The sequence below is a fragment of the Stegostoma tigrinum genome, chromosome 3 (genome assembly GCF_030684315.1).
Source record: "Stegostoma tigrinum isolate sSteTig4 chromosome 3, sSteTig4.hap1, whole genome shotgun sequence".
Lineage (NCBI taxonomy): Eukaryota > Metazoa > Chordata > Chondrichthyes > Orectolobiformes > Stegostomatidae > Stegostoma > Stegostoma tigrinum.
This window is the reverse complement of record NC_081356.1, coordinates 109,519,412-109,535,490: the sequence shown is the minus strand read 5'-3', so window position 1 is coordinate 109,535,490 and position 16,079 is coordinate 109,519,412. Positions and strand designations below refer to the sequence as shown.

At 43.0% G+C, this 16,079-nt stretch overlaps 1 protein-coding gene across 1 annotated transcript in view; it reads left to right on the top strand.

The window, feature by feature from the left end:
• The window catches only part of cenph (centromere protein H), a 36,056-nt gene extending 20,660 nt beyond the window's left edge, over positions 1–15,396 (top strand). The window contains exons 6-10 of the mRNA XM_048527177.2: positions 5,056–5,112; positions 8,528–8,591; positions 9,346–9,397; positions 9,800–9,960; positions 14,643–15,396. Of these exons, the coding sequence (XP_048383134.2) occupies positions 5,056–5,112; positions 8,528–8,591; positions 9,346–9,397; positions 9,800–9,960; positions 14,643–14,750 (442 nt within the window). The 3' untranslated portion in view covers positions 14,751–15,396. The remainder of the gene's footprint in view (positions 1–5,055; positions 5,113–8,527; positions 8,592–9,345; positions 9,398–9,799; positions 9,961–14,642) is intronic.
• The last annotated feature ends 683 nt before the right edge of the window (positions 15,397–16,079 follow it).

The window sequence follows — 16,079 nt, the reverse complement described above, 5'->3', positions numbered from 1 at the left end:
GCAGGTGAACCTCTGCTTAATGTGGAATGTCATCTTGGGGCCTGGGATAGGGGTGAGGGAGGAGGTGTGGGGACAAGTGTAGCATTTCCTGCGGTTGCAGGGGAAGGTGCCGGGTGTGGTGGGGTTGGAGGGCAGTGTGGAGCGAACAAGGGAGTCACGGAGAGAGTGGTCTCTCCGGAAAGCAGACAGGTGGGGATGGAAAAATGTCTTGGGTGGTGGGGTCGGATTGAAAATGGCGGAAGTGTCGGAGGATGATGCGTTGTATCCGGAGGTTGGTGGGGTGGTGTGTGAGAACGAGGGGGATCCTCTTAGGGCGGTTGTGGCGGGGGCGGGGTGTGAGGGATGTGTTGCGGGAAATACGGGAGACGCGGTCAAGGGCGTTCTCGATCACTGTGGGGGGAAAGTTGCGGTCCTCAAAGAACTTGGACATCTGGGATGTGCGGGAGTGGAATGTCTTATCGTGGGAGCAGATGCGGCGGAGGCGGAGGAATTGGGAGTATGGGATGGAATTTTTGCAGGAGGGTGGGTGGGAGGAGGTGTATTCTAGATAGCTGTGGGAGTCGGTGGGCTTGAAATGGACATCAGTTACAAGCTGGTTGCCTGAGATGGAGACTGAGAGGTCCAGGAAGGTGAGGGATGTGTTGGAGATGGCCCAGGTGAACTGAAGGTTGGGGTGGAAGGTGTTGGTGAAGTGGATGAACTGTTCGAGCTCCTCTGGGGAGCAAGAGGCGGCGCCGATACAGTCATCAATGTACCGGAGGAAGAGGTGGGGTTTGGGGCCTGTGTAGGTGCGGAAGAGGGACTGTTCCACGTAACCTACAAAGAGGCAGGTATAGCTGGGGCCCATGTGGGTGCCCATGGCCACCCCCTTAGTCTGTAGGAAGTGGGAGGAGTCAAAAGAGAAGTTGTTGAGTGTGAGGACGAGTTCAGCTAGGCGGATGAGAGTGTCGGTGGAGGGGGACTGGTCGGGCCTGCGGGACAGGAAGAAGCGGAGGGCCTTGAGGCCAGCTCCATGCGGAATGCAGGTGTACAGGGACTGGACGTCCATGGTGAATATGAGGTGTTGGGGGCCAGGGAATTGGAAGTCCTGGAGGAGGTGGAGGGTGTGGGTGGTGTCACGGACATAGGTGGGGAGTTCCTGGACCAAAGGGGAGAAAATGGAGCCCAGATAGGTGGAGGTGAGTTCGGTGGGGCAGGAGCAGGCTGAGGCGATGGGTCGACCAGGGCAGGCAGGTTTTGGATTTTGGGAAGGAGATAGAAACGGGCCGTGCGGGGTTGGGGAACAATGAGGTTGGAGGCTGTGGGTGGGAGGTCCCCTGAGGTGATGAGGTCGTGAATGGTGTTGGAGATGACGGTTTGGTGCTTGGGTGTGGGGTCATGATCGAGGAGGCGGTAGGAGGTGGTGTCGGAGAGTTGGCATCTGGCCTCGGCGATGTAGAGGTCAGTGCGCCATACTACCACTGCGCCACCCTTGTCTGCGGGTTTGATGGTGAGGTTGGGGTTGGAGCGGAGGGCTGCCTGTTCTGCGGGGGAGAGGTTGGAGTGGGTGAGGGGGGTGGAGAGGTTGAGGCGGTTAATGTCTCGACGGCAGTTGGAGATGAAGAGGTCGAGGGAGGGTAGGAGGCCTGGGGGTGGTGTCCAGGAGGAGGACTTGTGTTGGAAGCGGGTGAAGGGGTCAGTGGAAGGAGGGTTAGGTTCCCGGTTGAAGAAGTAGGCATGGAGGCGAAGACGGCGGAAAAACTGCTCTACGTCCCACCTTTGTCCCCCTACAACCACACATCAACGAATACCAGTCACGGTTGGATATACAGCAGTTTTTCCGCCGTCTTCGCCTCCATGCCTACTTCTTCAACCGGGAACCTAACCCTCCTTCCACTGACCCCTTCACCCGCTTCCAACACAAGTCCTCCTCCTGGACACCACCCCCAGGCCTCCTACCCTCCCTCGACCTCTTCATCTCCAACTGCCGTCGAGACATTAACCGCCTCAACCTCTCCACCCCTCTCACCCACTCCAACCTCTCCCCCGCACAACAGGCAGCCCTCCGCTCCAACCCCAACCTCACCATCAAACCCGCAGACAAGGGTGGCGCAGTGGTAGTATGGCGCACTGACCTCTACATCGCCGAGGCCAGACGCCAACTCTCCGACACCACCTCCTACCGCCTCCTCGATCATGACCCCACACCCGAGCACCAAACCGTCATCTCCAACACCATTCACGACCTCATCACCTCAGGGGACCTCCCACCCACAGCCTCCAACCTCATTGTTCCCCAACCCCGCACGGCCCGTTTCTCTCTCCTTCCCAAAATCCACAAACCTGCCTGCCCTGGTCGACCCATCGTCTCAGCCTGCTCCTGCCCCACCGAACTCATCTCCACCTATCTGGACTCCATTTTCTCCCCTTTGGTCCAGGAACTCCCCACCTATGTCCGTGACACCACCCACGCCCTCCACCTCCTCCAGGACTTCCAATTCCCTGGCCCCCAACACCTCATATTCACCATGGACGTCCAGTCCCTGTACACCTGCATTCCGCGTGGAGATGGCCTCAAGGCCCTCCGCTTCTTCCTGTCCCGCAGGCCCGACCAGTCCCCCTCCACCGACACTCTCATCCGCCTAGCTGAACTCGTCCTCACACTCAACAACTTCTCTTTTGACTCCTCCCACTTCCTACAGACTAAGGGGGTGGCCATGGGCACCGGCATGGGCCCCAGCTATGCCTGCCTCTTTGTAGGTTACGTGGAACAGTCCCTCTTCCGCACCTACACAGGCCCCAAACCCCACCTCTTCCTCCGGTACATTGATGACTGTATCGGCGCCGCCTCTTGCTCCCCAGAGGAGCTCAAACAGTCCATCCACTTCACCAACACCTTCCACCCCAACCTTCAGTTCACCTGGGCCATCTCCAGCACATCCCTCACCTTCCTGGACCTCTCAGTCTCCATCACAGGCAACCAGCTTGTAACTGATGTCCATTTCAAGCCCACCGACTCCCACAGCTACCTAGAATACACCTCCTCCCACCCACCCTCCTGCAAAAATTCCATCCCCTATTCCCAATTCCTCCGCCTCCGCCGCATCTGCTCCCACGATAAGACATTCCACTCCCGCACATCCCAGATGTCCAAGTTCTTTAAGGACGGCAACTTTCCCCCCACAGTGATCGAGAACGCCCTTGACCGCGTCTCCCGTATTTCCCGCAACACATCCCTCACACCCCGCCGCCGCCACAACCGCCCTAAGAGGATCCCCCTCGTTCTCACACACCACCCTACCAACCTCCGGATACGACGCATCATCCTCCGACACTTCCGCCATTTACAATCCGACCCCACCACCCAAGACATTTTTCCATCCCCACCCCTGTCAGCTTTCCGGAGAGACCACTCTCTCCGTGACTCCCTTGTTTGCTCCACACTGCCCTCCAACCCCACCACACCCGGCACCTTCCCCTGCAACCGCAGGAAATGCTACACTTGTCCCCACACCTCCTCCCTCACCCCTATCCCAGGCCCCAAGATGACATTCCACATTAAGCAGAGGTTCACCTGCACATCTGCCAATGTGGTATACTGCATCCACTGTACCCGGTGCGGCTTCCTCTACATTGGGGAAACCAAGCGGAGGCTTGGGGACCGCTTTGCAGAACACCTCCGCTCAGTTCGCAACAAACAACTGCACCTCCCAGTCGCAAACCATTTCCACTCCCCCTCCCATTCTCTAGATGACATGTCCATCATGGGCCTCCTGCACTGCCACAATGATGCCACCCGAAGGTTGCAGGAACAGCAACTCATATTCCGCCTGGGAACCCTGCAGCCATATGGTATCAATGTGGACTTCACCAGTTTCAAAATCTCCCCTTCCCCTACTGCGTCCCAAAACCAGCCCAGTTCGTCCCCTCTCCCCACTGCACCACACAACCAGCCCAGCTCTCCCCCCCCCACCCACTGCATCCCAAAACCAGTCCAACCAGTCTCTGCCTCCCTAATCTGTTCTTCCTCTCACCCATCCCTTCCTCCCACCCCAAGCCGCACCCCCATCTACCTACTAACCTCATCCCACCTCCTTGACCTGTCCATCTTCCCTGGACTGACCTATCCCCTCCTTACCTCCCCACCTATACTCTCTCCACCTATCTTCTTTACTCTCCATCTTCGGTCCGCCTCCCCCTCTCTCCCTATTTATTCCAGTTCCCTCTCCCCATCCCCCTCTCTGATGAAGGGTCTAGGCCCGAAACGTCAGCTTTTGTGCTCCTGAGATGCTGCTTGGCCTGCTGTGTTCATCCAGCCTCACATTTTATTATCTTGGAATTCTCCAGCATCTGCAGTTCTCATTATCTCTGATGTATCGATACATGTTTGAATATCGACTCCCAAGAATCTATCATCACGATGATGGCAGGTGCTGAATATTGGCCAATTCAAACTCTAAAGACATCCAGCAACCTGAATACATTGATGTTGAAGACATCAAGATTATTCCAGTGCACCATCTCACACTTATCCACTACCTCGAATTCCTGAAGTCACCAAGTTTAAGGTCATTTAAATGGTCATTGGATAAACATATGGATAATAATGGAATATTGTAGGTTAGATGGGCTTCAGTTTGGTTTCACAGCAACATTGAGGGCCGGAGAGCCCGTACTGCGCTGTAATGTTCTATGTTCTATGTTATGAAAAGTCAATTACTGCAGGTGTTACTCAAATTCATAACTTCCTAACTCTAGTAAAGACTGGAGCAAGGAGTAAAAGTTTTTATTTTTGAGCTTGCATCCACAACCTCTCTTCTTGACTGTAAATGTATATTCACATGACTTGAAACAATTGTCTTCACCCTTTTGTTTGCTTCAGCATTCTAGCTTGGTGCTTTTGAGAGGTCCTTGCTATAACACAGTCTTTCACCTTTCATGTGGTATTAAGTTGTGGACGACATAATACAGATAGAAGGGTCCTAGTGTTCAGTTTCCCACCTTTCAGCTGTGGTAATCAAAAAGGAAAAAATGCATTTAAGTAACTATCTGTTATATTCCTTTGCTGGTTTACAGGCTTCAATTCACACATGCGATTCGCGAAGCAGCACAGAAGAATGATGAAGAAGGGAAGTGAGTATTTGGAGTGTGTGGATATTAATATAATGCTGTATTGTTGTCTTCATCTGTATTGAAATCAAAGTAGGTTCTTAAGTCTGTTTAGTTTTCCTGATAGTTGTTCAAGTTAAATTTGGCATTTAGCACTGTTAATTGAACGAAGCAGAATGATTCACATATTTTAAGGGGAAAGAACAGTGAACTAACATTAAGGTAGAAGAATTCGGGATAACCAAGCAATCTTAATGAAAACGTACAATATGATTAGCACTATACCCAGTTATGTTCAAAATTCTTTTCAGCCGAAGTTTTAGATTAGAATGAATGGTAAGTGTTCTGTGACTTGTATCTGTACAGAATCATATAAAATGAAATCTAATGTAACAAAGTAACTGATCACTCGTAGATTCTTGACTGTAATTTCATGTAGGACAGGAATAGGCCATTCAGCTCCTTGGACCCTGTTCTACTATTCAGTGAGATCATTGGCTGATCTGTGGCCTGACTGTATATACCTGCTTTTGGTCCACATCCCTTAATACGTTTCTTAAAAAAAAAATTATCTTATCTCTGATTTAAATTTAACAAGGCTGAGGACCTTAATAGAAGTATATAAAATAATTAGAGGCATGGTTAAGATGGATAATCAAAGTCTTTTTCCAAGGGTGTAAGTGCCAAACAGATTTAATGTGAGAGGAGAAAGTATAAAGGAGATGTGCAAGGACATTTTCTTACACAGAGGATGGTAGGTGCCTGGTACACGCTGCTAAGGAAGGTGGTAGAAGCAGATGCTATTGCAGCATTTAAGAAGCATTTAAACTGAAATGTGAACAGGCAGGATCTCGAGGGATATGGACCAAGTACAGGCATGTGGGACTGGTTTAGAATGGCATCATGATTGGCACAGACAAAGTGGGCCAAAGGGCCTGAACTTGTGCTGTTCTCTTCTATATTCCAACAACTGATCTAGCATCCTGTTTGTAGAAGAGAGTTCCAAACGTTGCCTCCCCTTTGCTGTGAGGCGCTCCTTCCTAACGTCTCTCCTGAACGTCTGGCCCTAATTTTCAGCCTGCACCCCCCACCCCCCTTGCTTTTAGAATCTGCAACTGCTACAAAATAATTTCTTTATCCATCCTGTCTTTTCTTATTAATATCTTGAAGGTTTTGATCATATTACCTCTTAACTTTTTACATTCTAAAGAAAATAGGCTTGATATGCATAATCTCTCCTCATAATTTAACCTATGAAGTCCAAATATCATCCTTGTAAACCTATGTTGTACTCCCTCCTAGGCCGATATATTTTTCCTCACCGATGCTGCCAGACCTGCTGAGCTTTTCCAGCAACTTTGTTTTTCTTCTTCCTAAGGTGTGGTGCCCAGATCTACTCTCAGTACTCCTAGTGGGTCTAACCATGGTTTTGAGTAGCTGCAGCATAACCTCTGCAGGTTTGTACTCTGATTGCCTAGTATAAAGGCTTGCCCACTTGTACCTTTTTATGGTACAGGTTTTTTCCACTAGTTTTCCATATTATCAGTTCATAGTTTTCACTTTTTTTTTGATTACCCAGTCTCTAGTGAAGTCTCCCTTTATAACTACAGTTGGTTTTGTAGTTGATGGCAACTGGTGTTGTTGCTGGACTAATAAGCCAAAGAACAAAGAAATGATCTGGGGACCTGGGTTCCAATCCTTCACAGCAAATGGCAAATTTGAATTCCATGAAAGAAATCTTAATGACTATGAAATCATTGTCAGTATGTTGTAAAACCCCATCCAGTTCATTAATGTCCTCATTTAGGAAAGGAAACAGTCACTTTTACCTGGCTTGGCCTAATGTGACTCCAGACCCACAGCAATTTGCTTGGCTCTTAACTGTCCTCTGAAATGGCCCAGCTAGCCATTCCGTTATGAAAACCTAGAAAGGAAAAATGGAAAGATATCGGATGGATCACCTGGCATCAACTAAGGCACCACCAACAACAGCAAACATAGCAATGTCGAAACCGCAAAGTCCTCCTTACTGACATCTGGGACTAGTACCAAAATTTGGAGAGTAGTCTCAGACCAGTCAAACAGCCTGATGTAGTCATACTGGGATAATGATGGGAAATTGTCTGTAAGGCATGATTCCTTCAGTATGTTAATGTCAAGCTGTGGGACAGCAGTCAAACTTACCCCAAGCACCCAGATATTGGTAGGGAGATCTTTGCTGGACTGACAAGCTTGCGTTCGCCAGTGTCTAGGTAATTGCTCAGTGATCCATCTGATTTCATTCCTTAATTTACATCTAATAGTGGCTTGGTACAGCTGAATGGCTTGTTAGATTATCCATGCTGTTGGTCTGGAGTGACATGTGGGCCACACCAGAAAAGGATGGCAGATTTCCCTTCCAAAAGGACATTAGTGAAATAGAATTTTTGTGATAATCAACTCTGGTTACTTGGTTGACATTGGACTAGCTTTTAATTCCAGATTTTATTGAATTTCAGTTTCACCATCTGTCATGGTGGGATTCAAACAGTTCTGAGAACATTAAACTGGATGAGTGTAGATCCCACAACAGTTGAGAAGCTTGACACCATCTGGGACACACAAGCCCATGGGACTGGCATCCCATCCACCACCTTCACCATTCACTACTTTTAACAATACTGCATCATGGCAGCAATGTGTACAGTCTACAAAGTGCACTGCAGTAACATAACTAAACCCCTTCAACAGCTCCTTGCTCTATTGTTTAAAAGGACAGTGGTGGCATATATAGGGAAACCCAATTGCTTGCAAATTGCTTTCCAAGTTTTATACCATCCTGACTTGGAACTGTGTCACTATTACTTCATTGTCGTTGGGTCAAAATTATAGACATCCGTCCCTCAAAAAGGATATACTCCAAGAACTGCAGGGGATCAAAAAAGCAGCTCCGTACTACCTAATCCAGGGCATTTGGGGATGAGCAATAAAGCTGGCCTACAAGAAACTCAGTGGGACTGGCAGTATCTGTGGAGAGAAGGCAGAGTTAATGATTCAAATGACCCATTAACTCTTCTTTTTCCTCCAGATTCTGCCAGACCTAGTGTTTCTCCAGCAGTTTCTGTTTTTATTCCAGATTTCCAGCATCCGCAGATTTTTTTCATAGCATGTTTCACACTTTTCATGGATGTGAGCATAAAGAAATGAAAAGGACCAGGAAAACTGCATTGAATTAATGCTTGATTGTGAAACCTGCCATTCCGTGCTAACCACCTATAGGACTGTTCAAGTTGTCTTAATCATTTCTAGTCTGAAATTTTCTGCTGTATTGGACTATCAATTTTGTATTATACGGCTCCCATATAATTCACCCTTTGGTTAAAATAATTAAGCTTGATGTTTATTCTCGTGTGCCACTCCAGCTTTCTGCTTTCTTTCATAAATCATCACTTCTTTTTAGGTTGATAATGAAAACAATCAAGCACTCATTAAATCTTTGTTCTGAGATTATAGCAACCCAGAAAGTAAGTCTTGCATAGTTAATAATGCCTGTATTTTGTGGTTGAATATTGTTGCCAATATTTTGTGGTGTTTTACTATTTGAAGATAGTTTTAAAAAGTATTTTTTAGTTCACTACCCTCCCGTTCTGCCCTCAACTTGATCCACTGGAAATGTAGTTTTCATAAATGTTTTAACATTCCCACACTTGTTGGTATTATCAACAAATTTGTGGATGGTTTCTTGATGCCTTTTACTCAGACCGTTAAGGTGCTGAAACGCAGTAGTTCATAACACCTGTCATGGTTTCTATAACCTGTCCTTCTGCAGAGCCACGACAGTGAACCTTTTGTCTTGAGGAATGAAACTAATTATTTATCCAACCCCAAATCTCCCATTATTCCATCGACCCACTGACTTATTTAGTGGCCTATAATGTGGCATCTTATCAAAGGCCTTTTGAATGCAAAAAAGTTCAGACAGTTTGGCGAAACAAGACTATTTCTACAAGCTAAGTTGTGAGATTAGTACTGAGACACATTGTTGAGGCAGAAGGCAAAAAGGTTTGTTTTCGGCTATATCGTATCTGACCTCTGAGTACCTGATGCAAAGACAGCCTGAAGTGGGAAGCAATCCATTCTTTAATTTGAGCACACAGAAACCAGATAGGTGCTGTTGATGTTTTTTTTTAAACTTCATTTATTAAATTGATTAAAATCGTAACAGTAATTATATAACATTAAACATAAGATTCTGAAGTAAACTTTATTTTGTTGTAGGAAGTTCACACTTTGGAGAATGCAGTACTTGAAGTTCAAAAGCAAAGGCTAAGTAATTGCAGTAGAGATGCTTTTGTTTCCTATTGCAGTATAAATGTGAACAATTTAGTAAAATTTATTTTTGGCCACTAATGTGCTGTATTACTAAAATTATATGATGGCTGTTTGGGATATAACATTGTGTACATAATTCGGATTTTAAATTTTTTTTTGTCTGGTAGTGAAATCAAACAATGTATATAAGTTGTCAACATATCATTGACTTCACCTAGACCTGCCGATGCTTCCTTTAGTCAAATAACATTTATGATAGTACACAACTATTTGAACATGTTGCAAGATAAACACATGCTTGAAATAGTACAGTTCTCAAAAAGTAAATACAAAACTATGCATACATCCCTAACCTTCCACAAACTGAAACAGTGATGCATTTTCTTTTTAATTTATTTAGTGTTAAAACGAAAGATGCAAGGTGTATTGCAGGACATGAAAGCTGAAAAGAGGAAGCAGCAACAAGTGCTGCAACAACTACAGGATGAACTTCCAAAACATGGAGAAAAGAACTTGCTAGAACATGTGAAAATGGTGACATTAATTCAGAAGGTTTTGCAGGTAGACGTTGCTAATATTTATCAACTTGAACTTAAGTATGAAACTTTGTTTTTATATATTTAGGCATTGATCTTGGAGTGTTCAGGCTCGTGTGCTGAGATGTTCCTGCCTCCTTTCCTGAGTGAGTTACCTGCTTTGCATGTACAGTGTCATGGACAGTAGTCTCCATCCAGGGTTGTACCAGATATTCATGCCTTGTTTGTGGTCTTGGACAATAAGACTATGTTTTCAGCAGTTTTCTTCCTGTGCTGTACCATTCTGGTTTCTGAAATAATAAGGGATAACATAGGCTGGCAATTGTACAAGTTTAATCCACAATCCAAGTGTTGGAAGACTAGTCAATTTTCAAAGAAGTAAAAGCAAACCAAAAACTTGCCTTTTTATACTACTATATCAATTTGTGCAAATAACTCAAAACATTTCACAATCATTTCAAAAAAATGCTGTGACAGTTATGCAGAGAAATGAATCATTTGTTTTGCACACAGTCATTACAAATAGTAATGAGGCAAGTAATCAGTTTATCTTTCTTGATAGCATTGATTTATGCAACAAGATTACTTGGGACACAAGGACAACCACTTATTCCCATTGAATAGTGTCACTGATGTATGCAAATAAGAAGCAAAATACTACAGATACTGAAAATCTGAAATTTAAACAAAAAGCATGCTGGAAATGCTACTGACTAATGAACTTTATTCAGCACTATTTAGTGTCAGCAGAATAGCAATGGTGAAAGTAAATGTTGAAAATTTGGAAAGGCGTGGAGAGTTTTAGTGGATTAGGAGTAAGGTGGAAGAAAAACATCAGATTGACACAAGAAATGGCTTTCCTTTCAGTTTTACTGTTTATTTTCAATTTTAGCACATTCTGATTCTTGGATACATCTTCCATTTCTCTGTTTCCTAGGCAAGATATATGGTGCAGGAGCAGGCCACACAGTTGGTGGTGTTAGAGATAATGGGAACTGCAGGTGCTGGAGAATTCAAGATAACAAAGAGTGGAGTTGGATGAACACAGCAGGCCAAGCAGTATCTTAGGAGCACAAAAGCTGATGTTTCGGGCCTAGACCCTTTTCTAGGCCGAAATGTAGCTTTTGTGCTCCTACGATGCTGCTTGGCCTGCTGTGTTCATCCAGCTCCACACTTTGTTATGTCATTCAGTGTGTTTTTGCTCTACTTGAGCTTCTTCCCATCTTTCCTAATCTAAATCAACAATGGCAACACTATATTCCTTATATACTTGATTCGATTCCCCTTAAATAATCTATACTGTTCGCTTCAGCCACTCCCTGTGGACAACAAAATCTAAATTCTCACCACTTTGGGGAAATAAATTTCTTCTGATTCCCTCTTAGATTTTATTGGTGAATATCTTGTGCTAATGGGCTCAGGAATATTCCCTCTGCCTCTTTTCTTACCAAAAGTTTTGAAATATCTTTTATTAGGTTATCCCTCAGCATTTTTATGGCCTGTTAATCCTTTCATGTGTAAAGAAACCAACACATTTCTGTTAAAATTCTTAATCTCCCTGGACCCTGTCCAGTGTCTAAACATCCTTTTTCTATGATATGGTCAATAGAAATAAACTCAGTACTTCTGTGGTTTTACCAAAGTTTGCCACAGGTTTAACACTTCTTCCCTATGTTTCAATGCTATTCCTTTAAAAATAAAGCCTATTGCACACTTTGGCACAACTCCTTATTCTTTTTAACGTACTCCCTCACACTTACCTGTGACAGGCTTCTTTAGCTCATTATTTCACCATTTTGCAATTTTATCTGCAATTTGTTAATCTACCTTAGTTTTGAATATACCCCAACCTCACTTGTGTCTTCTGAAAATTAAAGAATTGGGTTTTTGATTCCTACATTCAAAATTTAAATATAAATGTGAACAGCAAGAATTGAAGCACTGATCTTTGTGGAATACCCTTCTCAACTACTTCGAAAAGCTACCATGTGCTCCGTCTCTCTGCATTCTGTCTTGAAGTCATCTAGCAATCTGTTCTTCCACTTGTCTCTATCTGATTCCATCTGCTCTGACCCTCCTACATTAGTCTCTTGTGGGACACCTTAAGACATTTTAAATGTTAAAAAAATTACATTACCATTGTCCAGGCACTATTGTTTTCTGAGAAGAATTGAGTTAATTGAGTCAGAGAGTAATATAGCATAGAAACAGACCCTTTGGCCCAACTCATTCACACTGACCAGATTTCTTAAACATTTGCCTGCGTTTGCTCCCCTCTAAGTATTTCCTATCAATGTACCTGTCCAATTGTTTTTAAAATGTTATAACTGAACTCACTGATATGCACCACCCAGTGTGTGAAAAGGTTGTCCACCAGGTCCCTTTTTGAATCTTTTTCCTCTCAGCTTAAACCTATGTCCTCTAGTTTTGGACTCCCCTCCCTTGGTGAAAAGACCTTGGCTATTCACCTTATCTGTGCCCATCGTGATTCTGTAAGGTTTCCCCCTCAGCTTCCTACCCTCCAGGGAAAATTGTCCCAGCGTATCCAGCCTCTACTTATAACTTAAACCTTCCAGTTTCGGTATCAACCTTGTAAATCTTTATTTGCACCCTTTCCAGTTTACTAACATCCTTTCTATTGCTGGGTGACCGTAATTGTCTGCATTACTCCAAATGTGGGACTTATCGATGTCTTGCACAGCCCTAACACGATGTCCCAACTCTTGTACTCCGTATTCTAACTGATGAAGGAAAGGGTGCCTGACACCTCCTTTACCACCCTGACTATCTGTGACAACACCTTTAAGGAACTATTCTTAGAGGGCGGGGGTAGATCCCCTCTGATAATTAAAATCGAAGCACAAGCCCCCAGTAATGTTATGGTGGGAGTAAAGCTCCCCTACCAGTAACCAAACCCAAAAAACCCCAGAAGCTCACCTCACCTAATCTGTTAAACTGTTATGGAGATGGGGAGGTTAAATGAAAGAAAATCCCTGATATTCGCTTTATAATTAACAAGTAACAATTTATTTATTTAAATGTAACAGTGAACAAATCAACAGAATTGCTTTAAAACCGAACAATTCTCTCTTAACTACTAACTATTCCCTAACTGAACTAAATTCCACCGGCATGCTGCTCCAATAAAGACAAGTCCCACTCACATAAACCCAAGTAGTAAGAAATTAAAATAAAACTTAGTTTCTCAATGTTTACATGTCTTTCTTCAAAATCCCTCCTTCCCCCTCCCTAGCTGTCAGGGATGTTTTATCTGCGAATTCTTCTGTGAAGACTCTTAGCTACAAGTGCTGTGGTACCTTTTATGGATAGATGGTGCTTTCTTAGAGAGTTTAGCAATTTCTTGAGACCTAGATACTTATGATTTTCAAAAATGCCCTCCTTATATACCTTGGATGACATATCAATTTTCTTAGAAAAGCATTGGCTATCAAAACCCTCAGATTTAAATTCAAATGGCTTTCAATTGCTAAGTGCTTGATTTAAATTAAATGGCTGATTCCAGTTGTTGTCAAAACATCAAAACAAGCCTAAGATTTCCAATCACACAGCCAATTGATATGTTTCAATTTCAGAACTGGCTGTACCCCTTCAGCGACTTAGACACATTTTCTGTATAAATCTCTAAGCTTAGAAAAGTACTTTACCTCTTAAAGGAGCCACACACTCTTCTCCCTTATCATTTTTTACAAACAAACTCTAGCTTCCTGCCTTCCAATTCATGATTACTGTACACAACTTCATAACACTATGTACCCGCACCGCAGGTCTCTTTGTTCGACCATACTCCCTAGGCCCCTACCATTAACTGTGTTAGTCTTGCCCGATTTGCCTTATGAAAATGCAATTCTTCACATTTTTCTAAATTAAAATCCTTCTGCCATTGTTTGGTCCACTGACCCAGTTGATCAAGGTCCTGCCAATTTGCATTCTATGCTGACTATCCATGAATATATTTCATACTTATAGAATTTCTTCAGTAGTACAGATTCCATTTGTTTATCTATCACTGATGTTAAGATGTATATAATTCCCTAGACATATTGTCCTACTAATTTATAATTATTTTGTAATCCACTTATTCAGACTTGTTATGACTTGTTAGGTGGGACTTGAACCCGGACCTTGTGATTTAATGGAGGAATGTCACAAGGACACAACAATGTATTGACATTATTTTGTTTATCTTGTTCTTTCACTACTTGATCATTGCCTGTCCTCTACCTAATTACATTTTTCTTCCCTTGGTTCCATCCCTCCTTACTGGTTGTGTACAATCTACAGATTTGACAGGAAGTCATCAATCTGGAACGTTAACCCTTTCTGACTCTTTCCATGGATATTGCCTGTCTTGCAAAGTGTTTACATTATTTTCTGTTTTAATTCAAAGCAGATAGGATTTTTGGTTAATATCATCGGAAGGACAATAACTTTGATAATGACTCTGATACGCTTCAGAAGTTATTTACAGCATCCCTACTGAAATTCCATCTGTGGTTGACTACCCTGACACAAACTGGAAATTCTGTCGGTTATTTTGTGGATCATAAAGCTTTGTTACGTGTTAATTACATTACTGGAGAACCATGTTTTTATTTTCCATGGGAAATGCGTAAAACAGTTGAAGTACTAACCTCTTAAGTTTTTGGTAATTCAAAGTAACCGGAATCTTGACCTTTATTTTAACAGGGTGTTATTCTTTCCAGCGGAGTGAACTGGGCCAAGGATCCTGTATTAAAGGAAATTGTTTTGCAGCTTGAGAATAATCCACTTGATGAAGCAGATTCAAGCAATTGATTTTTGTCTAATTGTTTTCAATGGTGAAGACCAAAATGAGCCTTGATTTAATGTGCCAAGTACTCATACTATCACTAAACTGTCTACTTTCTACCACAATCAGGGCAACTATATTTTGGATTTATTACAGTGAATACTTATGCTAAATATCAAAAATGAATGGTCACATTTTTGTTTTAATTTTCTTTTTCAACCTACCTTTTAAATTCAACTTTTAGTATGTTGTAGTGAAGTTTAGACAATTGTATTTGGTCTTCATGTTTTTTAATATATAAAATTGTAAAAAATTTTTTTTAAAGATTTGGTGGTTATTCAATTTACCTCTGCAGAATTCCGTATTATCAGTCAGTTTTCTGACCAATGCTGAATATCACCTGGAAGATGTTCAAAATTTAAACATCTCACTGTACAAAATGAACTTTGGATGAGCATTCATAGATGTTAATTTACTTCACTGATTCCTTTCCCCCCACTTTAGTATCTAATTTTCTTGTGAATACAAATGGCAACATTAGACATTCAACCGTAAACATTTTAATATATTGAATGATTTAAAATGTAATATTGTTCATTTACTTTCTGGAGTCTGCAATTGCCCCTGTTAATGTATAATTTTATCATTAAGAAATATAAATAAAACAGTCAAACCCATAAGTTCTTGTGTGTTGGAACATCAGTATAGATACATTTGGTATGTGTGACTAAAAGAAGTACTGCTTTATAGTGGAAGAGGTGTGACAGGGCCAAAACTATTTATTTATGATTCTCCTGCTTTTAACGGTTCAGTGTAAAGTTTACTTCATTGCTGGCATGTTTCCTACAAATTAATTACAATATACTGAGCAAATGTTGTTATTTGGGTGTGGCTGTTGTGGTGCAGTGGTAGTATCCCTACCTCTGAGCCAGGAGGCCTGGGTTCATGTCCCATTTGTGCCAGAGGTGTGTCATGACATCTCTGAACAGGTTGATTAGGAAAATATTGATAATGGATTGCATCACAGCTGTTGGTTCACTTGTCGCTCAAGTCTGTGTTAGGTCAAAATCATTAAATTCCTTCCAGATCGTCATCTTCCAAGGCAGAATACCGGGATTACTGAATTTAATTAATGCCTGGTGGCCTATTTGCTCCAAAATACACAATCTAATCTGCCCTCCCCCACCTAAGCTTAACCATTAATTTAGGTTTGTTTACTTAATAGTCCATGTAAATGACAGAACTATAACAAACTTGTGTATCTTGTAATTTTAGAGTGCTGAACAACATTGGTTTTATTGCTGCTGTTACTTCATTAAGCCGAAATAGAGTACAACTCAATCAGTAAGCAATGT